The sequence below is a fragment of the Periplaneta americana genome, chromosome 6 (assembly GCF_040183065.1).
Source record: "Periplaneta americana isolate PAMFEO1 chromosome 6, P.americana_PAMFEO1_priV1, whole genome shotgun sequence".
In the NCBI taxonomy this organism is placed as follows: domain Eukaryota; kingdom Metazoa; phylum Arthropoda; class Insecta; order Blattodea; family Blattidae; genus Periplaneta; species Periplaneta americana.
This window is the reverse complement of record NC_091122.1, coordinates 154840784-154866378: the sequence shown is the minus strand read 5'-3', so window position 1 is coordinate 154866378 and position 25595 is coordinate 154840784. Positions and strand designations below refer to the sequence as shown.

The 25595-nt window shown below is 35.4% G+C and overlaps 1 protein-coding gene across 15 annotated transcripts in view; it reads left to right on the top strand.

The window, feature by feature from the left end:
- Nucleotides 1–25595, top strand: part of LOC138701955 (uncharacterized) — a 920371-nt gene that overhangs the window by 710999 nt on the left and 183777 nt on the right. For all 15 annotated transcript variants that reach the window (XM_069829333.1, XM_069829340.1, XM_069829339.1 and 12 more), the window contains 4 exons: nucleotides 14511–14743; nucleotides 18866–19190; nucleotides 20018–20107; nucleotides 21707–21840. In XM_069829333.1, coding sequence (XP_069685434.1) covers nucleotides 14511–14743; nucleotides 18866–19190; nucleotides 20018–20107; nucleotides 21707–21840 — 782 coding nt within the window. The remainder of the gene's footprint in view (nucleotides 1–14510; nucleotides 14744–18865; nucleotides 19191–20017; nucleotides 20108–21706; nucleotides 21841–25595) is intronic.

The window sequence follows — 25595 nt, the reverse complement described above, 5'->3', positions numbered from 1 at the left end:
CGCCATCTTTCTGCTAGTCTTCCAAGTGACGTGATTCCTCTGAGGTTCTAACTTAAGAATTTTTTAGGCATCCTAGTCCTGTCTGTTGATATGCTATAGCAGGGAGCGTCAAGTGACTACACTCTCGTGCATACGTACAAGCCCTCAAGCCCTGACGTACGGCTGCGGGCAAGGGTAGCTGCTTCCACAGTGGCGGAGCTGAGAACTTGTATGTGAACCGAATTTGTGATAAGAATATACATTAATTTCAACTTTTAATTGAAGTACACTTTCAGTGTTAATTGCTTTGTACTGAAAACAGTACTCTACACAATTTGGTACAGTTAACTATATTTGCATGTTTGCACAATAATGAAACAAAACAAAATATACACTTTTATACAGATTAACATACGAAATAAAACTGTTCACTGTTTGTCTTCTTCTCATTGCTATACAGTTCAATTAACAAAATAAAACAACAGTACAGACGTTATTATTCAAATACAATTCTCTAATAACAATACTTTTTCTTATACATCAGAGATCCGCGGCGATTTTTGCAGTTTTCTGTTAGTAGGCAGTTTTTCAATTCGCAGAGCTATTGTTTTAGTACCACCCAATCGCAAACATGCTTTCAAGTGTTCATCACTTAATTGGCTTCTGTGACGTGACTTTGTAAACTTCGTTAAAGAAAACAGTGTTTCGCATACGTAGGTTGTCCCGAACATGCTCAACGTTCTTGCAGCGAGAAGTATAGAAATGATTAATACATATTCTGTTTTGATACTTATCCTTTAGCTCAATATTGCTTTGTAAATCAAGTATTTCTAATTGTAGTTCAGCAGAAATATCCAGGACACTCACTGAAAAAGGTGTTGCAAATATCTTAAATTGTTCAAGTTTTCTAATATCCTGAAATCTACGTTCGAAGTCTTCGCATAATCGTTGCATTATTCTTCTAGCCTATATCCTTTCACGTCCAAGGCTTCTAACAGGTTTCCCATGTACATCCATAAATAAGCAATTTCATTTCTAAGTGCAAGAAAACATTTCAGAACTTTTCCTCGACTTAACCACCTTACCTCGGTATGGCAGAGTAAATCCCCATACTCGCTGTTAATATCATCCAGCAGTGCCCTGAACTTCATGTGATGAAGTCCTTTAGACCTTATGAAATTATTTGTTCGCACAACATCCATTACATTGCTAAGGTTCATGTTTTTAGTATATCAATTTTCCTGGTGAAAAATGCAGTGCACCGGTGCCCCCAAGCGACCTCGATAGGCTCCACCACTGATAGGCTGCAGTGTACAACTGTACTGCCCGCAGTGGAAGCCCTAAGCAGGTCTGTACGCCCTCTCGCGATCTTGACTCGACCTGGCGGAACCTGTGCTATAGCCAATTCGCCTATTACTGTTTAATGCAGTCTGTTATTGGTAAAATTTTAATTTCTATTGCAATGTCAATTTTTCTTCCGCTCTAGCAATGTTTAGCCTCCGGTTTTTCTGACAAATTTCATCTCTACAGGAGTGAGTCGTTTTGCATCCTGTTTCCCAGTTAACCATGCTTCACTACCAAGGACTTCACTAAACGGACAGGCGCAAGACATGAGACAGTGTCTTAGTATGGCGTTCATTGAAAATTAAGGATAGTAGACGGAAACATAGTTTATACATGGTGATTCACGAGGATTTACCGTCACTTACGGAGCTTATTTCTGAAGACATTGAGCAAAAAAGTAATATAAACATTTGTTGTTGTTAGTAAATTACTTTTTTCTTTAATTTTAAGGGTAAAAAATATTTAAAATAGAGAATGGACTATTCAGAAGTATCATTTCTTTAATTGGCTAGTGTTCTGAAGATAAAATTGCGTTGTTAATTGTTTTGTACAAATTTTATTTTTCAATTTTTAACTAAAACTGACATCATTCTTACGCACTTCTCACAAAAATTGTTACAAATCATACGACTTTAGAAACTTGATTGTTTACAGTTTAATTATGCATCCTATGTACACTCTTAAAGAATTTACAAGAGTGGCGTGATTTGTAACAATTGTTGTGATAAATGCGTAAGGAAATGTCATTTTGTAGTTAAAAATAGAAAAAAATGTGTACGAGGCAACTATGGAATTGACAGCACATTTTTAGCTTCATAATACTATAATGGTTGAGTTTTTGGACTTTTTCCATTGCTAATTTAAAAAAAATTGTAGCACAATTTTTCGAAGAGTGGATCTCTCTTTCGTCGTCAGGTGTTTGTAACGATCCCCACAATAGGTTTTCACCTGACGACGAAGAGAGATCCACTCTTCGAAACGTTGTGTTACAAGTTTTGAAAATTAGCAATGGAAAAAGTCCAAACAACTCAATCATTAAACTATTCACCTTTGCTCTCACCCCTTCATTCAGTTCAGAATACTAGCCAATTAAAGAAATGATGCTCCTGAATAGTTAATTCTTTATCTGTAATATTCTTTTACCTTTAAAACTCAAGAATAATGGTATTTTATAAACAACTTCAAATGCATATAATTCTGAAAATATTGAGATTAGGACAAATGTTTATATGACATTTTTTGCTCAGAATGTCTTCGAAAATAAGCTCCGAAAGGGATGGTAAGTCCTCGTGAATCACCCTGTACATTTACAGTCTCACATTTTTTATTCTAATTGTATTGTTACTGAATTGTTTTTATATAAATTACAATATTGTAAATGGTACCTGAAATGAGGTTCCGTTTTCAACGAGAATTTCTAAAAGTTTACTTCTATGAACTCGATCGGAAACCTTTATGTTATCTATAAATAATCTATATTATGTTTGCCTCTTGAATCATTATAATAAGTGTCTATAGTCTATTATAATATGAACGACACAATTAAGCATTTAAAGTTATTGCTATAACATCTACGTGGCATATTACGGGTATGTAGGCTAGAAGAAAACAACTCCGGTTCTTTTCCAAGTGACCTACTAGTCTAACTTAAATTTTTTTTTGAGACTTAAGAATTATTTTATAGTTTCTTTGCGTTGGAATTACTGAAGTTTTACTAGAAGTTTATAGCTTCTAACTGCTCTTTGTTGAGACGTAATTTTCTGGAAAAATCTCTGAAGTCATGCGGGACTGAGCGTATTTCATTGTGTAGATCTGCTTTAACGTCTCAATAAAAGAAGAACGGCTGTCTGCTGACGTCACACGTGCACCAAAGCGTCCATAAAAAGACCCGTGCATGGCCTACTTTATTATCAACCTGTAGCTCCAGCACAGGAAGTAAGACTTCTTTTTGTTTGCTCCGAATGGGTTATGGTTAGCGCTAGAGCTGAACAAGAAACATGCGATAAATCCGATTTCATCGTGACTTGAACATCCTATTGTGACAGCTGACTGTCACGGAATTTAATTTCAACACGTTTAGAAAATTACACGTATATATTCTGTTCGAAGAATTGTCATTGAGACTGTAATTTTAAAAAAGCCGTTTACGATGACTACAAATGATGGACGTTAATGAAACAGAACTTGAGTTCACATTTAGAAATGAACTTTGTTGCTAATTATAGGAAGAAAGTTTGCTATTTTATTCATTTCTCAATCTCCATGACAACCATTGTTACATAAATTACAAGATCTGCACCACAGTCTAGTATATACAGTCACGAAGCTTGAGTTGTGAGGATGCTAGGAACAATAGACTGTGCTGGTACTATTTCGCATTGTCTGTAATAAGGCGATATTAGCGATCCTAGTGGTTAGCAACTATCTATGGATGCATATTTACTACGTATTGAGCTTCGTGACTGTATATACTAGACTGTGATCTGCACTATCAAACCTAGGTAGCCAGAATTTATTTCTCTTTGACGTAGGCCCATTTTTTTTTTGTTAATTTTATTTAGGCTATACACACTTCAACATCTGTGGTCATATTTTGTTATCCTAAGAAATTACTTGACTGTCCATACTTTACGAATGATTTACCTTGCATTAGTACAAGCTATTTTACAGTATGGTATTATAGGACGCTGTTTTGCTTTTAGTACCTCCTTCATGCCAATACTCTGCTACAGAAAAATATAATAAAAATATGTCTTAATAAGCATCTTGATTATCTCTCAGAACTGTTGTATTCTGAATTTAAAGTATTTAATATCTATCAATTTATAACAATGTATTAAATTTTATACATAAAAACCGAAATATATTTAATTTGTATTCACATAAACATAAACCCAAAAGATCAGACAACATATGCTTGACAGAACCTAAATGTGCCACAACTATAGCTTATAATCACAGTAGCAACTTCGGTCCAAGGCTTTATAACAAGATAACAGCTAAATTGCCAGAAATTCAATTTGTTAATGCTCCTTATTTAAAAAAAATCAATTAAAAATTATTGTTTAGGAAGGTAATATAAAGTTTCAATTACTGTAATATCTGTTTTTCTTTTTCTTCTTTACTTTTTATTTTTTGTTAATTAAATACTTGTTTTAAAATCTTGTGGAATGCCCCCTGAGCACGAGTATGTACTCTTTCTGGGGATACTAGAATGATTTATTTAACAACAATGTCTACCTTTATAGCTACTAGAAATGAAGCTCAGTGGGAGAGCGTTGGTACGTTTAACCAAAGGTCCCGGGTTCGATACCCGGCCCCGGAACAATTTTTCCCTCGAAATTATTCAAATTAACTTTACAGGGAGTTATTCCTGAAAGGTTAATTTGCATAATACACGTACGTAACAGAAAACCACAATTTAAAGTCACACAGAGTTGTGTGCACTCAAATGTTGGTTGCTTGACTGTTGTCAACCCACTTTGAGGTCTGTGGATATAGAGGGAAAAATTGGATCGGTGTCGGGTAGAGTTCCCGGGTAGCTCAGTGGGAGAGCGTTGGTACGTTTAACCAAAGGTCCCGGGTTCGATACCCGGCCCCGGAAGAATTTTTCCCTCGAAATTATTATTATTATTATTATTATTATTATTATTATTATTATTATTATTATTATTGTATCGCGTGTTTAGGTTTAGGATCTATGGGTATACCAGTAGGCCGTTTTCCCTATTTTGAGTTCTTGTTTATTTTATGCGTCGTAGATGGCTTGTGTTAATGTAACTGATTATAGATTTTGATTAATGTTTATGATATTGGTGATTGAAGCGATGATGAATCATGCATGTAAATTTACAATCTGTCTTTGTGACTGAAAACCATGAAAAAGTCCACATCTATGGAGTAACGGTTAGCGCGTCTGGCCGCGAAATCAGGTGGCCCGGGTTCGATTCCCGGTAGGGGCAAGTTACCTGGTTGAGGTTTTTTCCGGGGTTTTCCCTCAACCCAATATGCGCAAATGCTGGGTAACTTTCGGTGCTGGACCCCGGACTCATTTCACCGGCATTATCACGTTCATCTCATTCAGACTCTAAATAACATAAGATGTTGATAAAGCGTCGTAAAATAACCTACTAAATAAAAAAACATGAAAAAACCCAATCAGATTGGTCAGCCGTCTGAACCAACTCGCTCGGTTATTTTAGTGGTGTTTTAAGCGGGTCACGTTATAATATAAGCTATTTGATTTAAAATAAAGCAAATTACATATAATTAAAGCCCTTTATGTACTTTTGATTTATATTCATGTTGCTTTAACTTTCACGGATGGTCATTTTATCCTCGTACTGATTGGATGATCGTTCACCTCTGCTGAGATGTGTATTTTAAGGCCATCAGTAAACTGGTCGACCTTGGTCCTCCTTGGGCTATCTCACCACGGATTTAATGATTTTTAATGTTCTTCTTTTTTGATGTGTTATTAGTAACTTTATGCTCGACCATGCCGAAATGTAGTAATTATACACCTGGTAGCAGCCCTTTAATGCACCTCATTAAAGTACACCTATTCATTATAATTCAGTTGTTCAGCCAATCAGAAATCACCATTGTACCATTATAAAACCGCAAGTATCGATTATTCCCGGATATGCAATCGAAAGACAACTAGCGAAAAGTCACGGAGGCTGGAAATCCAATACTGTCGCAGAAGGTTATGTTCTGTTACTATAATAATGAGCGTTAATTGTAAATAATATTCAAATAAATTCAATTTGTCATCTCGTTTTTAAATTCTAAATCAATTTCCAGGTTATATCAAGCCTAATGTTCATGTTGTTCTCTAGATTATATCAAGGTCAATGACATTAGTGCCTCGGAAAAAATCAATACTTTCGCGTCTGCGCACATCTCACAATTCAGGTCAGTTCCGCTCTTCACTTACATAACCATAACATGAATACTTATGAATAATTTCAAGTTAGAAATATGGTCGAGCATAAAAAGTCGTATGAAACTTGCCTATAATGGTAATTAAGACGCTCGTATGAAAATTATGAAACTCGCTTGCGCTCGTTTCATAAACAAACATACTCGCGTCTTAATTACTACCATTATAGGCTCGTTGCATAATGTACTATTAACTTATTACCTTCACCCTTGTGCTAACCTGTTATTGGTGACCAGTCGTTGATGATGATTACTACTTTCTACTACTGGAGGAAGTAGGAACGTGTCTGCCTGTCGAATACCATGCTTTGGATTGTCTTTTTAAAGTTTGTTGATTTGAAAAAAGTTTTTCTTTCCACCTGACCTGTTCTGAATGTTGTATGGTATGAACGGAGCTGTAGGGCGGCATGGAATATTCAGCGCAACCTAAGAAATTACATTCCAAACCGCCTGAATTTTGCAGCTTCATGTGCAAAGAGCAGCACCACTTCAATTCTATTGTGCGAAGCGGGATGCATAATTTCATGGCGCGTGTATTCCTGCATTATGAAATGTTATCTCAGAACAGATATGAGTTTATATTAAGCGAGATTGAAGGACAGACACGTTTTAAAACATAGTAATGTTAGTCGGATGGGTAGGCCGCAATTCCCGCAAAGATCAGTCTGGTATTAATGATGAATATAAAAATTCGCAACTTTTCGAAAGTTGGCTTTGCATGTGCTTCAGCTAACAATACTATTTATTTATTTATTTATTTATTTATTTATACATTTATTTATTCATTTATTCATTCATTTATCTATTCATTCATTTATTTATTCATTCATTTATTAATTCATTTATTTATTCATTCGTTTATTAAATCATTTATTTATTCATTCATTCATTGATTAATTAATTAATTCATTCATTTATTCATTTATTTATTCATTCGTTTATTTATTCATTCATTTATTTATTCATTTATTTATTTATTTTTATTCATTTATTTATTGATTTATTTATTTATACATTTATTTATTTATTTATTTATTCATTAATTTATTTATTCATTAATTTATTTATTCATTCATGTATTTATTCATTTATTTATTTATTCATTTATTTATTCATTTATTTATTCATTAATTTTTTCATTAATTTATTCGTTCATTCATTTATTCATTCATTCATTCATACATTTATTCGTTCATTCATACATTTATTTATTCATTCATTCATTTATTAATTTATTCATTAATTTATTTATTTATTTAATTTATTGTTTATTTATTTATTTAATTTATTGTTTATTTATTTATTTATTTAATTATTTAGTCATTCTAGCGAAGTTAAGGCCATCAGACCTTTTCTTCCACATAGCCAGAAACAAAAGAAACAACTGTACATAGCGTTCAAGCTCGGCTCCCGTCCAGGAACACACGCATTAGACTACGTCATTGTTGATCTGTAACCTCCCGCGTATATTTACTCATAACTTTGAATATTATTATCATGCACAAAATTAATTATATTTTCATTTCATAATAAATGCTATTCCGTGTTATAAGAGTTACTCAAAATGGTATTCCGATATATTTTATTGAATTGTTATTCATGCTCAAGAGTTCTATTTCTGTAATGCTTGCAGTTTTTCTTCTGATATTATCTCTAAGATCGTGTGGAGGTTAGTCACCTTTACTCTAATTGTTACGGTTTTTAGAGTGTGAATTACAATTTCATAAAATGTAGGGAATGTGTGACACTGCTTTGAACTACTCCAGTAACACAAGTTGGTATTAATTATGAAATAAAAGTGTTATTGTTTGCATGTTATGAATAAAAGTCATATGAATGAAAATTCACGGGAGAATACGGATTGCTAATTATGCAATCTACACCAGCCATGCAAGCATGTCTGATGCGCGTGTTTCCGGCCGGGAGCCGAGCTGAACGCTCCGTATATATAATTATTTTTCCCGGATTTCTCTACAGTGACTTTGTCCTTCGTCATACCCGCTAGATAACAAATTTGCCTGGGCAATACTCACACGGATAGGTGGCAGGACTGTCATCGAAAATGATGTGATGATAAATGAGAAGTTATGGTGAAGGGTTAATTAGTCGGATCGTGGCTATTTTGAATTGGTATATTCCCAGCATTGCTTGGAGGGCTCGGAAAACCACTTAAAGCCAAAGTTAGGATACTCAACCCCTGAGATCGAACCCGGACCTCCCGAATAGGAGCAGGAAATAACCATTACTCCACTTCCGCGACGGTTGTTAATCGTTAATTAATTTAAATAAAAAGGTACTGAAGGTATCAAACATCTTTGTGGCTAACGTAGTTATCCCGGTACAGAAAGCTCGCACATTCGAACACGTCCCCTACGAGAGACCATCGCTCTATTTACTATTCCCAGGGATAGAAGTGGGCGACTGCAGCCAACATGAATCTCCCTTTGCCTGTTATTAAATATTTACATTTGTGAATTCGTTACGATAGCCAAGGAGTTGGAAATACTGCGTTCAAAATTTTGCAAATTGCATAAAATCCCACACAGAATATATTATTAGTAATGGACAGATATGTAAAATTCTAGTTACTTTACATAACATTTTCAACGTTTATACTTCTACTCATTGAAGTAATTGACTTGGCACTGGGTAAGAAGAACTCCATTGGGATAACCTCATTTTAGGGAGTAGGGCCCCCTGATCTTCAGGGCTGTACCCAGGATTACGAGGCAGATTAATAAGGATCTTTAGCTATGGTGAAAGCAACGTGTCTGGGACGGAAGAACTGGAATAAAATAACCCATTAAGCTCGGTATGGCATAGTTGCGCCCCGCGGTCAATTGGGAGACCTAGGCATGGCATAATTGCGCCCCGAAGAAATCAGGTAGCAGAAGGGACATGGCATAGTTGCGCCCCGAAGAAATCAGGTAGCAGGATGGACATGGCATAGTTGCGCCCCGAAGAAATCAGGTAGCAGAAGGGACATGGCATAGTTGCGCCCCGAAGAAATCAGGTAGCAGGATGGACATGGCATAGTTGCGCCCCGAAGAAATCAGGTAGAAGAATGGATATGGCATAGTTGCGCCCCGATGGGCATAGTACACACGAAAGTGATTGTCATAAAATAAATAAATTACTTAAAAATAAATATTACAGTGATAGCTGCATTAAAATCACGTAGGCCTAGCATATGATCAATTTTGCTATTTAAAATAACACTTTTTTATCGATCACACACAATAAATGAACTGCATTTTTGTTTCTACATCGATATCTTAACCTTACGGTACAGGGTTTCGAAAATTGAAACTTAGAACCATTGTGAATTATTAACTCTTTACCCTTTTCACTAAACTTAACATTCATTTTAAATTAACCTCACTATACGCCACAGACGGTGTAAAAATCACTAATAAAATGTCAAGACTGCTAAGGTCCCATATTCCAACGGCTCACTTATTTGAATAATTATGTCAGTTAATAAAGTACTGCCAACTTAATGGTGTTCATTTTAACAGTAGGCTATTGATAATGCATAAACAGTAGAAAAACAGTTAATAAAGTACTGCCAACTTCATGGTGTTCATTTTAACAGTAGGCTATTGATAATCACTGCATAAACAGTAGAAAAACAGTTAATAAAGTACCGCCAACTTCATGGTGTTCATTTTAACAGTAGGCTATTGATAATCACTGCATAAACAGTAGAAAAACAGTTAATAAAGTACTGCCAACTTAATGGTGTTCATTTTAACAGTAGGCTATTGATAATCACTGCATAAACAGTAGAAAAACAGTTAGTAAAGTACTGCCAACTTCATTGTGTTCATTTTAATAAATATTAAATCGAATAAGAAATCAATAAGGTTGGTTGATTATGAGACTCAAGTTTCCGTAATGTCTTTTTCTCTGCCTATTTCATCGGGCGCAACTATGCCATGCTCCTTTCTCTACCTGATGGGAACGGGGCGCAACTATGCTCACAAAACAGGGACCCTTTTTTATCTGCTGCATTTTATCTGACCGTGGGGCACAACTATGCCGTGCCCATTAAGCTGTCCAGTGTGGTGCAGAAGGCTGGTATTAATATAAGAATTCAGAATTTGAGAAGAGATAGAGGACATTTAATGGAAAATAGATATTTGACCGTCATCAAGTTAAGTCTAAGAAACAATAATTGTTGTCGTTTGTTTATGGAAAAAAAGACCCATGCAAAATTACTTGCAATTATATATTTAAAATAGTTTTTGAGTTATGAGGAAAATGGTTTTGAAAATTTAAGTTTCGGACAACGAGCCACAAACTTCCAACAGACGGCGCTGTCTATAGTGAGGGTCACATGAGAACAGTTCCCAAACAGCAAATATTGATGTCTTGTCAGTGTTGCCAACTGTTACTAGATATCACAAGATCCTTCGTACTAAATGACTTATTTACTTACCGTGCTTTATGTTGGAAGGTTATTCTAAATAATGCAATAATTTGTAACATGTTTTCGTAGGCAAACTATACGAGAAAGGGATCAAAATGTCAAGTAGGCTATTTTGTCTGGCATTACGAAATTCATTGGTTTTACTAAATAATTGACTCACGAAACCTAACCTAAAAATGTATTTTGTTTGACCATATGAAATTATTACTACAAACTCCGAAAACTTACCTGACTATAGTCTTGAATTATAACCACAACGCAACGCATAAAATAACTATTATGTATTAATATTAATACTGGTATTAATTATTATAATGTTCAGATTTCACTAGCTTCCAGTAACAGGCTCAGAAATCTAGTACAATTTTAATTTCATGGAACTCCAGTACCGACAAATATTGTCGATATTTGTCTCAGCTATCAACATACTAGTTACAAAATCACTACCATTTGTAGTATTTGTGAGTATCGAAATTCGAAACGAAGTTGGCAAAAGAAAATTCAACCTGCAAACTAGAAAATCACCGCAATCCACTAGCATAATATGTACTAATGGGGTAAAAATGGTTAGGTTTCACTCGAGGACTTGATGAAGGCCTCTTGGGTTTCACTCTTAGGGTATGAAGTAAGCTGACCCTGACTATAGAACTCTCCTGGTGCATATTTTTGGCCATAAGTCAGAAACTAATCCAGATATTTGGAACATTCTTTCACAGAAAAAATGGGAAATTCTATGCTCCAGTTTTCGGACAAAATAAAAAAATAAAAAACTGGATATCCCCCCCCCTCCATGTTTAAGAAACTATTGTTCTCACTTTTTTATAAAAAAAATCTTCTAGAGACTAATTCTAAAATATTACGGTTACTTGGTCTTACCTTGAAGTCCTTTCTTTTGCATTGCTCACGTAGAAATTTTCTTCAATGACGTAGGTCGTTGTTACACTTAAATATATTGATTCTGCAGAAGCGAAACTGAAATCGTGCATGCTGCCAGGATATGGAACTTGAGTATGATTGACGTGAGCTGTATAAATTAAACTCAGAATTTATGGCGCAGTTTGATACGCATTTTGGGATGTATCCACGCTTCAGTGGCTGCACCAGCACTCAAGGTAATGAACGTGCTGGTCAGAGTTTCGCCATGGGTCAGAATGGACTTTGCAATATTCAATTTCTTCTTTAATATCCGGAAAACAGTTTCTACATATATGATTTTAAAATAAACTGACAAATTACTGTGTTTGTGGCTCAGCGCTAGTGCGGTGACCTTTCAATCAGGCGACCCGTGTTCGATTCCCGGCCAAGTCGAAATGGAATTTTCGGTAGACAAAGACGTTCCAGAGGGCTTTTTCTTGGGACACTCCCGTTTCCACGTTTCATTCCAACATTATCCTTCATCTCCTCATTTAATCTGTTACCTGTAATAATTATTAATAGGCTATGCTAGCTTGTCTTTCCGATGCTAATATAGAGTGTCTCAGGAAGAATGTAAAACAGTGGCGATTCCTCCATGAAGGATATGAGGATGATCCTACAGTTTAATTTCGTTCCTCTGAGGATAGAGAACATTTTAATTACAGATTCTGATTTTCAATGCGTCCTTACGTAATAATTTCCTTTAAGTTTCCACTTTCTGTCGTGAGTTGTCGCCACTGCACAGCTCAGAAATATCAAATATCTTACAGCAAACGATATTTTCTAGCAGTGAAGTTAGCGGACATGGGAGGGTGCGGAGGGCGGGGTATGGCTTGAGTTTAACCGCGTTTGTGGATATGACCGCGTATCCTAATACTACGACCCTTCTTTCTGGGTTGTGAAAACCCTGTCGGAGATTACAATAAGAATTTTCAAGTACCCTTATAGCCTCCTTAAATGCAGTTCATTGGTCATTATAAAGAATAGAATAAACGAAATAAATAATTTAAAATGGTATAATATAAAAAAATAAAATGAATAAAAAATAAAATTACGTAAAAATAAATAAAATAAGCTATAATAAATACAAGAATTAACAGGACTTTCAGATGACAGGACAGCCGAAAGAATATCTGAAGTTATATTTGATCATTTAGAAGAATTTAACTGTAGCAAGAAATTAATTGCGCAAACGTACGACGGAGCATCGGTAAATATCGGGCAGTACAAAGGCTTAGGAGCCATCTTCGGAACTAAAAAGGGGAGGAGAATCGAACTTCACTACTAATAAATTGCTAGTTCCAGAATTGTTAGTCAAAGACTAACATAGACCTACTTGTATTGATTGTACATGCACTATTATTAAAGGTAAAGGTATCCCCGTAACATGCCATGAAGGCACTTGGGGGGCATGGAGGTAGAGCCCCATGCTTTCCATGACCTCGGCACTAGAATGAGGTGGTGTGGTCGGCACCACGCTCTGACCGCCTTTTACCCCCGGGAAAGACCCGGTACTCAATTTTATAGAAGGCTGAGTGAACCTCGGGGCCGTTCTGAAAGTTTGGCAACGAGAAAAAATCCTGTCACCACCTGGGATCGAACCCCGGACCTTTCAGTCCGTAGCCAGCTGCTCTACCAACTGAGCTACCCGGCCGCCCACATGCACTATTATTATTATTATTATTATTATTATTATTATTATTATTATTATTATTATTATTATTAGTTTCTGTCTTACCGAGCGGGCTAGCGGCGAGGTAAAGGGCTGGTCTTGCATTCGGGAGGTCCGGGGTTCGATCTCAGGGGCCGGCAATCCTTACTGAGGTTTTTCATGGTTTCCTCAGTTATTTCCAGGCTAATGCCGGGATTGTACCTCTTAAAAGTCCGGCGATCCTTCCCTTAATCCTTTCGTATGTGTGAGTGAATGCTGTGTAATGTCTTAAATGTTTGTGTTGTATCGGAGGTGGCCCTGGCATTGAGCTGATCCCTCATCCGGGGAGGCCCTCCATGTCCTTGTGTGGTCAAAAAAGTATGTATGTGATCCATAGATTAATTCCTCTCCCGACAAGTCGCGGCCCTGTAAGGCCCGGGTGGCGTGGGTCGTGTAAATGAACCTAAAAGGGAGAGGTTAAACTAAGGTACAGAGAGAGAGAGAGAGAGAGAGAGAGAGAGTTTCTGTCTTGGTCATCAGTCCTCAATCTCATATCCTACATACAAAAAATATCACGAGTCGCCAGTGATGTAAAATACTTGAGGATAATGTAGTTTGGTTTAACTTATATCGATTTAATCTCATATATTTATGTCCGAAATGTTACAGTTGGGAAGTTATTGATGGGCGAACTTTTAAATGGAAAGAGGCATTGTAAACATATTTCTACGTTTCAGAACATTGTGATACGATACATTATTGAAAATGCTGCATCTTGTGCTGCTCCAATAAGTTCTTTTCGTAATAAAGTACAAACTCAGTAAGAAAATAAAATAATTATACAAAACACATTACTAAGGTTACCCTTCTTATGAATTCCACGAATTGTAAATTCATATCAACTATCGGTACCGCTTCTCTTTCCGACCTCAATGAAACGTTTGTTAGCTTGCCAGTTTCAGATTACATCCGGTAAACACGGGAAAACTTACAGTTTGATGGAACCCTTCGATTGGAAAAATGTCGTCTGTATTCAACAACAGCCATTACATTATATGGCTCAGAATACAAGGTAAAGTGGCTAATGGGGCGCTAACTGGCTATGTCGAAAATTGCTTAAGCAACGCTTTAAAATTAATTGACCTACTAACTTTGAAGGTTCGTTGTTCAACGATAATATAACTTATTAATATGTGTTTTTGCAACAGAACAGGAATTTTGTATGTTGTGTTTTGTCTTTGGCAGGAGTTTGGTCACCTTCCCAGAAGCCGTCAACTGGCCTAACAGAAGATTCAAACAGTAATAAGAACCAACAAGAAAATAAGACAAAAGAGGGGGAGGATGCGCCCCCTGTGGTGTGGACACCAAAGAGTGCCGGCGCCAGCCCCACCTCTGAGCGAAAAGAGTTCCGCCCCGTCAACTTCGAGTCCCCCACGCTGCCCAGGAAGAACAGGAGTGCCACCTCGACTCCAGCGCCCGTGAGTACTCCAGTTATATTCCATGACCGTGCTGATACTTGTGGTGGAAAAGACCGAAGGAGCCCAAGGTTCGTGGGTTCAAACCTTGCCGAAGGCGATTATCAGGGAGATAAGGTTCTTAGCGTAGCTTCCTCCGGGAGGAGGAAAGTAAAGCTGTGGGTTCCGTGTCGTAGATTTGCGGCACGTAGAAGAATCCTGTCTCTGATAGAGGGCTCCGGAAATGATTTGCTGGCTATTCTCCCCACGTTGAGTTTCTGTATATCCTGCAGTTGAAGGCATTATTGAATGAATTACTACTACTGCCATCACGACTGCTATTATACTCTATTTTATTTCAAGGAGTGCAGTTCGGTGGCTCCTTTGAACACCCACTTACAGATTTATGACTTCCTGCACAAACACCTCTGACAATTCCATCCTGTCCCCTCGTCCCAACATTGCACAGTTGCCACAATCCTGGTGACCCTCGAAATGAGACTGACGGGATTCTTGGAATTCGGAAAAGATGCAGCAACTCTGCCTCTACGTGGATTTGACGGGAGCCTGTCAATTCTTCTGAACGAGGGTTGTGATTGGTTACTGACAGAAGAAGACAAGATTTCCGTCACAGTAAGAAAGACATTTATTTATGACAGCCAATTAGTAGGGGGCAGTATAAGGTCTGTCGGCAAAGTCCTTTCTATGAAACTGCACTCCATGAAAAAAAAATAGAGTATATTACTGCTAAAACTACTACTGCTGCTATTACTATTACCATACTAATACTATCACTGCTACAGACGTGGACAAATTATTAACAAAATTGACGATTTTTTATGATAATTCTATTTACAAAATTTGACTTTTCAATTTAGACTACAGTTGACAATTTTGCATATTTCCTTCATTACAGAAGACAGAAATATGCAAAAAGTCAACTGTAGTTTAAATTGAAGAGTCAGGTTTTGTAAAAATATATAATAAAAATCTTCAATTTTGCTAATAATTTGTAAATTAGCAAAAATGTCAACTGCATTGAAGAGTCAAATTTTGTAAAAATATAAAACAAAAATCTTCAATTTTGCTAATAATTTGGAAATATCCAAAATGTCAACTGTGGTCCAAATTGAAGAATCGAATTTTGTAAAAATATAAAATAAAAACCTTCAGTTTTGCTAATAATTTGTAACTATGCAAAAATATCAAATGTAGTGCAAATTGAGGAGTTAAATTTTGAAAAATATACAGTAAAAATCTTCAATTTTGCTAATAATTTGGAAATACACAAAATTGTCAACTGTAGTCTAAATTGAAGAATCATATTTTGTAAAAATATATAATAAAAATCTTCAATTTTGCTAATAATTTGTCCACGTCTGTACTACTATTTATTTACAAACTAACAAATTAGTCGTGAATGCTGTGGCTGTTATGCTATGTAAATTTAATTTAATTTTCATGTAAATTAGAAGAGAAGAAAATAGGACGCATTTCTTTCTGATCGACCCTCGTAATTTAATACGCATCAAATTAAGGATACAAATCCACAACCCGCGGCTCGCCACTATGTTTGCTGCGGCCCGATAGTAAAGTTTCAAACTTAAAATAAAAAAAAATATATTTGAACAGACTTGTATTATTAATTTCTATAAATTACAATAATAACTAATTAGTAAGACATTTATGTAAATTGTTTATTATTGGAGGATGTCTGCGGCCTTCCATAAGAGCATCTTATTTAAATATTGGCCCGCAGTTTTCATAAAAATTGAATCTTCTCTTTCTCAATTGAAGAGTTCAGAACCATAGTGGGTCAAGCGCCATTTACTAAAACCGTAGAAAACAGGGGTTAGAATGAAGTTATTACCATAATTCAATGGAAACATATAGCAAGTAATATAAAGTATGCACATTAAAACTAAATGATATGTCAATCTCCATTACACTATGGTATTCACTTATCTTTAACCCTTGCTTTCTCCGTTTTTAATAAATGGCGCTTGGCCCACTATGGCTCTGAATCCTTCATTTACGGCATGTAGAAAAATCCTATCTCTGATAGAGGGCTCCGGAAATGATATGCTGGTTATTCTCCCCCACATTGAGTTTCTGTATATCCTGCAGTTGAAGGCATTATTGAATGAATTACTACTACTACTGCTACTGCTACTGCTGCTCTCCTTTTTAGAATTGCGCTTAAATGATTTTTCCATCTTTCTTTACATACCTAGTAAGAAAACTTCAATGAATGAAACCGTGTTCTTTGTTAAACCAATATTTTAAATTCTGATTGCTGCCAAACTATGAAAGATATAAATATAGTATTGCTTGAAATTCATATTTAGAACATACAAAATAACCTACTACAATATTTTTAACTTTTGAGACATCATGGTTCAAAAACATATTTCTTTGCTTGGAATGACCACCCTACATATGAGTTATATTCGTTGGGGCATACTCAATAAATTAAAAAAAAAATAAATAAAAATAAAAGTAGCATGCAAGGAAAATCCTCAAACTGTGTAACCTGCGCTCGGTTATTTGGTAGATTGCTTTGTGTAAAACTTCTGGTGTATTGCGATAGAAAATCTGAAAAAGTACAAGTCTCCAGGTATCGATCAAATTCCAGCAGAATTAATACAAGAGGGTGGGAGTGCATTATATAGCGAAATTTATAAACTTGTACTTGCCATTTGGGAAAAGGAAATTGTACCAGAACAATGGAAGGAGTCCATAATTGTACCTATTTTTAAAAAGGGGGACAAAACCAACTGTGGTAACTTTCGAGGAATATCACTTTTGTTGACGTCGTACAAAATTTTGTCCAATATTCTTTTGAGAAGATTAACTCCGTACGTAGATGAAATTATTGGGGATCATCAGTGCGGTTTTCGGCGTAATAGATCGACTATTGATCAGATTTTTTGTATTCGACAGATAATGGAGAAAAAATGGGAGTATAAGGGTACAGTACATCAGTTATTCATAGATTTCAAAAAGGCTTATGACTCGGTTAAGAGGGAAGTATTATATGATATTCTTATTGAATTTGGTATTCCCAAGAAACTAGTTCGATTAATTAAAATGTGTCTCAGTGAAACATACAGCAGAGTCCGTATAGGTCAGTTTCTATCTGATGCTTTTCCAATTCACTGCGGGCTAAAGCAGGGAGATGCACTATCACCTTTACTTTTTAACTTCGCTCTAGAATATGCCATTAGGAAAGTTCAGGATAACAGGCAGGGTTTGGAATTGAACGGGTTACATCAGCTTCTTGTCTATGCGGATGACGTGAATATGTTAGGAGAAAATCCACAAACGATTAGGGAAAACACGGAAATTTTACTCGAAGCAAGTAGAGCGCTCGGTTTGGAAGTAAATCCCGAAAAGACAAAGTATATGATTATGTCTCGTGACCAGAATATTGTACGAAATGGAAATATAAAAATTGGAGATTTATCCTTCGAAGAGGTGGAAAAATTCAAATATCTTGTAGCAACAGTAACAAATATAAATGACCCTCGGGAGGAAATTAAACGCAGAATAAATATGTGAAATGCGTGTTATTATTCGGTTGAGAAGCTCTTATCATCCAGTCTCCTGTCCAAAAATCTGAAAGTTAGAATTTATAAAACAGTTATATTACCGGTTGTTCTGTATGGTTGTGAAACTTGGACTCTCACTCTGAGAGAGGAACATAGGTTCAGGGTGTTTGAGAATAAGGTGCTAAGGAAAATATTTGGGGCTAAGCGGGATGAAGTTACAGGAGAATGGAGAAAGTTACACAACACAGAACTGCACGCATTGTATTCTTCACCTGACATAATTAGGAACATTAAATCCAGACGTTTGAGATGGGCAGGGCATGTAGCACGTATGGGCGAATCCAGAAATGCATATAGAGTGTTAGTTGGGAGACCGGAGGGAAAAAGACCTTTAGGGAGGCCGAGACGTAGATGGGAGGATAATATTAAAATGGATTTGAGGGAGGTGGGGTATGATGATAGAGACTGGATTAATCTTGCACAGGATATGGACCGCTGGCGGGCTTATGTGAGGGCGGCAATGAACCTTCGGGTTCCTTAAAAGCCATTTGTAAGTAAGTAAGTAAGTATTCTGACGTTTGTTTCTGTGCTCCAGGAGAGTCAGTCAGGAGTAGCCTCGACGACGACGACGACAACGACGACGCAGGAGTCGAGTGCGGGGATCAGCACAGCATCCACGACCTTCTCATCCGTGTTCCCGCCCTGGCAATCTCGGGACGACAGCGTGTTGACGTCCCAGTCGCCCACCAGCGAGAAATCGGGGGCCTCTTCCACTATCAGCTCCACTCTCGATAGGCGCCTCGTGCAGAGCCAGAGCGCGCCGGCGTCGGGGCTGTCAGCCCTCGCTGCAGGGGGCTCCACCAACATCAAGCTGCCGCGAGCCCAGAACCCCACCATCACGCTTTTGCAAAAGGCCAGAGGTACGTAAGGGCAGTGTGAGTGTAAAGGCCTCCGTTGTCATTTCCCGCTTGATATCGGACTGTTCATTAATTGTGTGTGAGCATTACTTTCAGAAATGACGGCTTGTCAAGCCAGGAATAAAGAATCAGAATTCTTCGATTTTTGCTGACATCCCGAAAATGGTACCAATTCAAAACTTAACGCAATTGGAGTAGTAATTCTAGGAATGTCTGTTTGTCAAGCCTGGAATGAAGGATCAGACCTGTTTGATTTTGTTAATATTCCTGAAAGTTTACCAATTCAAAACTCATTCCAGGAATGATGGTTTATCTAGCACAGTATGAAGGATCACATCTCTTTGATTTTTGCTGGCATTTTTCAAGGCTCTCTCTATGTAAGACAATGTCATACGAATTTTCGGTCTTATTTCATGTCACTATCACCAATTTCACATAACTTTGCAAGTGATAGAAGGTTTTTAAATAACCGATGAAAAATCTTAGGTTCGTCGAGTCATTTTTCTTTATCCTGTTGCTTAAATTTTTAATATAATGATTTTGTTGATTCTTAACAACCTCTGTAATTTAAGATTAATTAAATAAGCGATTATCTTACGTTACGTCTTAATATATTAGCGACTAAAATCCTGGAAAAATGAAGAATTTTTCCAATCATGGAGAATTCGTTATTTCTGATGATATTTTTGCTAGTGAGAATGATGGCTGGCTTAACAGAGTACTAACGTAACGTAATTAAATTACTCTTGAATAAGTTGTAAGTGGACCCTATTTAAAATAATTGCTAATCATTGCATGTCTAACCTGTGTACTTGTATGTTTGTTTTCAGAGGGTCAGCTGCCTCGTGGCGCCTTGTATTTGGACCACAAGATGAACTCAAAGGAAGGAGATAAGTCCTATATTTCACCAAATGAAATTTGTAAGTACACGTTTTTCCAACAGTTGTCTTATATAAAATTATTTCCATTTTCAAATGAAATGATTGACGTATTTACCAAAACTAAAGAATTATTTAAAATGGTTAAAAGAGAGAAAGCTTCTTTTTAACCTGAAATCTTCCGTAGTGGAAGAGTGTGTTATAAGTTTTTTATTTCTCCATATTTCAACATATAATTAAAAAATAACGAATTACCCTACACTGATTTTAAAGGAAGATAAATACATTTCTCAGTGTTTTTGCTTTATTTTATTTTTTCCCGAATGATGTTTTCACTCATCATGTTATATGGAAAATCAAAACGCAAAAGAATGTGAAAAAATCATTTTAAACACAAAATGGAGTGTTTTACTAACACTAAATTCCAGAGAACGTAAAATAAAAGCTTAAGTTCGAAACATGTTAGTGCTTTATAAATACGTATTTGTTCTGAAGAAGTTGTTGTATAGTTTTTTCGCTAAATAATATTTTGCATTTCCGTTTTCTAATATCACAGACTTGAAAAATCTCCTTTTCAAAAAATCATATAGTTACAGCATGTAATACATAGAGAAATTCAAGTGTTATAAATCTGTAGTCTTTTTAATAGCACTTAGTCGATCAGAGCTTATTTTTCATTACTGAAGTACGTGAACCTATTTCGCTTATTCGCCTTCAAATGTCATCAGACTTTCGAATGAGGTCATCTAAAAACGATTCAACTGCAACATCTTAGTTAAAATAGTTCCAATTTATATTGTCGAGAAGTTGGCCTTTGATCACTTATACATAATATTTTGATTTATGTACTGAGTTTATTTTAGCATGTCAGGTTCTGTTTTATTACGTAGCGTTGTATAATCGCGCGGTAAGGAAACTGGCTTATAAAAAGATCACACACAGCCAGGTCTCAACCAACTCACTGCAACATTGTACCGGTACTGTACCCGTACACATTTAGCAACTGCGGTTTATTGGCGTACAAAAAGATTACATACAGTCAGTTTTCAAAGCATTCAAATTATACTTTTTCTGTTTTCGTGCAGTATATAAAATTAAAAATATCCATAAAATGTATCTATTTAAATTTAAACTACGACCGTCGTGCAAAAAACAGTAACACGTTACTCGTTTGTTCAGTACATAAGACTCTCGGAAATAGAAAAAAAAAAAAAAAAAAAACTCGACTTCGTGGTGTTTTTTTTTTTACTTCTCCTCGATACGTTATAGACTAATGCTCTTAGTACACTTACCGTAGCGTGTTATACTATTGGTACTTTACTTCTTCAGCTTTTATCAGAATTAAAACACATATTTCTAAGACTTACTTTAACAGTTTAACCTCAAATTAGATTATATACGATGTTGCGCAAATGTGTACCGATACTTATCTTAATCACTGCCGTCATAATTATGAACGCTGTTGAAGGGTCTTATAATAAATAAATAAATAAATAAAGTTTGTTCTGAAGTGCAGGAACTTTTTTCACGTTACTATAAGAACTCATCATTTCCGTCTCACAGAATACAATTTTTATTTTTGGACATTGTCTTTATTTAAAGACAACTACATTTTAATTCTACGTTAATCTTATTTTACAGTGTACTCAGTCAAGAAGGAATATGAGAGTGAAATCGAAAATGAGCAAAGGAAGAGAATTGTGGAGCTGGGGCCCAGGAAATTTGAGGGCATTGGACCTACAACCAAAGAAGGAATTCCTATTGTACTAAGATCGGTAAGAATGCTTTAAAGAAATTAATTATATTCTATGATTCATCAATACGGAGTCTTTACTTTTCCAATATGAATTTCTTGTCAAACATTCACTTTAATCTTTCGTAATAGGCTATTAGTTGAATGTACCATTATAATAATATAACTTTTTATTTCAAAGTTATTTTGTAATTCTGATTAGAAAACGTATTAAAGGATATTGCCATAAAATTAATGAGCCTTAAAAGAATGTACTGTATCCTATACTTAATAATTTAAAAAAATTCTATTTATACTCATTATTATCTTTATTCCTGCAAATGAAACAACGTTAGTGCTGCTATTGTATTTGAATTAAATTTTATTTACTTTATAGTTTCATGTTTATAATTAGATGTCGTAAATTCATAAAAAAACTATATTCGAACCTTGTTGTAAGTAACTCACGTAAATGAGCACTTACAAAATACCGTACTTATAATTTAAGTAAAGATTGTTACAAAGATTTTTCCGTTGGAAAGTCTACTAAAGATGTCATTGAGCTACTGCTTCATTTTCATAAACTTCTACCAGTTCGTTAGCACTCTTACTTATAAGAAGTTCTAGAAATTGTTTAAATTTGTTACTATATTCAGCAGGAGACTCAGAAGTATTGGTACCCATTTTCACAGCTTGGAATTTGTATGGTCATTCAGATACCCCAAATACAGAACATTCTGACATCACAAGAGAGAAAAAGACATTGCTGCAACTGATGTCATCAGTGGATGATTTATTTAGGAATTGAAAACAAGTGATAAAAGCGCTAGATAAATGAGACTCTGTAGACATTAAACTGAAGTAACTAAAATAAACTGAATTGAATGAAACAACTAATTTAACCGAAGCCAACTTACCCATTGCTGTGCTGAACACACCTACTTACCTGTCATATCCACCCTATTCTAATCCAACCTAACCTAAATTCGAAAATTATAATAATATAGATAAGAGTGTGTTTATTACTGGCATGTACTTTGTTTGTTTGTTTGTTTGTTTGTTTGTATCTTTTCAATTGGCTACCCTACGACTCGTAAAAGACAACAAATAGTAGTCATGAAATGTGAAAATATTTAACCCTTCTGCTACCAAGTGACAGGATTACTCCACTGATGATTTTACAATATTATTTACATTTTTCTCCATATTTCTTTTTGAAATTATATGTATTTGTTCGTTATATGTCTACTAACAATTTGAATTAAAATAACATTAATAATTAATCTACTTTAAGATGTAATTAACATTATGCATGTGGGGTGATCTTGTTATATCTAATATACAGCTGACAGACAGAACACTGTTTGTATTTACTAGTAACTGATGTGACTTGCTGTAAGCGGTAGCGACCGTGTGTAGTTCCTGAGACAGCAGAATGTCATAAATGAGGGCCAGTTTCGAAACAACCTTAAAGCAAAACGACTAAAAATTTACAAAAAGAAATATTACAAAACAAAGAAATGTAATAAACTGTGCCGTAAAAGAAACACTAAACAAACGTTGTCAATTTCTATCTGCCTGCGGGATCCACACCAAAAATTAATTTATTCTCCTAGGGAAGAATAGGACAGGAATCGTGATAGTAAGCAAATAAATAATAGTCTTAATTTACACCATGAACATCATACAAATGACAATTTTATTTACACTGTAATTCAGTCACTATTTTATCATATAATTTTACATAAAATAATTGTCCTTCGAAAATGTTTGCAGTCACTCTGCATACGAAAGTCCGCAACGCAAATCCCCGTATTTAACTCACCGTAACTCGTAAACCATGACAGATTTTGAGTATCAGCCATTTTTAAAAGTAATTTCCATTCTTTCTAAACATTTCTCTTGCTTTGACCCCCCATCTAACGTGAAAAATAAAAATGTTTGTTGCTTATCAACTTTTGAGAGTGTTAATGTCTATTTTGAACGGGTGACTTCAAAGTTAGTGATTTTTTTTATTCATAATTCACATTTTTCATGTGGGGTGATCTTGTTACCCCCCTTGGTAAGTTGTGTCATGAAAATTCCAGGATATAAATTTCAACTTGTAGCTTAATTTTCTTCATTTTTGTGTTTATCTGCTTCCAAATTATTTTATTTTGTGTTATTTGTAACATCATATTTCATATATTTTTTTTATATTATGATCTTTTGTTTCCAATTTTTTTAAATGTTTATGTCTGTGTGTTACGTTTTTCTAAAAGTGATTTTGTTAGATATGCTTATTAGTGGAGTCATTTTTTTTCGAGATGCTCATTGTAGTGTAGGTGGTGTTCGAATATTTTAATTTCAACAAAGAAGTAGAATTTTTTATTAGATTTATATTTTTATTTATTTATTGCTAGAACTAAAAAAGCTTTTTTTTTAGGACTTCTTTTTGGTTTTGACATCAATTACTTCATCCATTATTACATTACATTATTACATTAAGGGACTCAAAAAATCACTTTTCTTTGTATCTAGTTATTTGATTATCTACTTAATGTTCCATTTTTTCTTAATTATTACTTTGTTATCCGAGCAAATATTTTCAACTAATTTTATAATATCCATAGAAAGTTGTCAGTTGTATATTAGATATAAAATATATTTATGTTGACAGCAATAAAGTGCTGTCTTTAAAGACAATAAAGCAAATAATGTCGGTCTATTGTATTCAATTTATTTTTCTACAGTTTGTATCATACAAAAACTGCACCTACACGGATTGTTCATTGCGACAACCTTGTTGCTTGTCTTCTAATGATACTAGTTCAGTTAATCTATTGTTAATATTATTGTTACTCTCCTCAAAGTGATATTAAGAAGATTTATGCCACTGTTTATTGTCTGGATTCATTTTTGCTCCTTTTTAAATATGTTATCAAAAAACACATGTGCCATTTCTTAGATATGGTTCGATATTGAACAAATTTAACATTATCATTAGTGAAATAGTTTCTTTATTAATGTGTCATTTTCTGGATCAGGTCTGGACTTCCATATTTTAAGAGTTCATTAGTGGTGCCGACCACACCACCTCATTCTAGTGCCGAGGTTATGGAAAGCATGGGGCTCTACCTCCATGCCCCCAAGTGCCTTCATGGCATGTTACGGGGATACCTTTTTTTTTTTTTTTTTTACCTTTACCGGTATTTATGTCAACTGGTCCAGGAAACTTTATGGTTTTAAATTTATACACAAACCTCCTCAGTCTCTTCTGTTCTTTTCAGTGTTGTTCTCCATTATTGGAAAAACAACTTCAAATGTTGAAATAACTGGTCCTCCAAATATATGACACTTCCCTCACACCACAAGCACAGCGGCATTTTCTATTATACTCGTACACTCACACCGCAAAATTGGCCACCATTTCTACGGTACCTAGTAACTTTAGTTTCTAAAACCTGTTTAGGAGGAAAATATTTATGAACAACTTAAAAATGACTGTCACAAGAGATGTTCAAACCATTCTGCTTCTGCTTTAATGCGTTTTTGGCATCTCCAAAGATTGTTCAGAAATATTGAATCGACCTGGTTGGCAAGTTGGTATAGCGCTGGCCTTCTATGCCCAAGGTTGCGGGTTCGATCCCGGGCCAGGTCGGTGGCATTTAAGTGTGCTTAAATGCGACAGGCTCATGTCAGTAGATTTACTGACATGTAAAAGAACTCCTGCGGGACAAAATTCCGGCACATCTGGCGACGCTGATATAACCTCTGCAGTTGCGAGCGTCGTTAAATAAAACATAACATTTAACAATA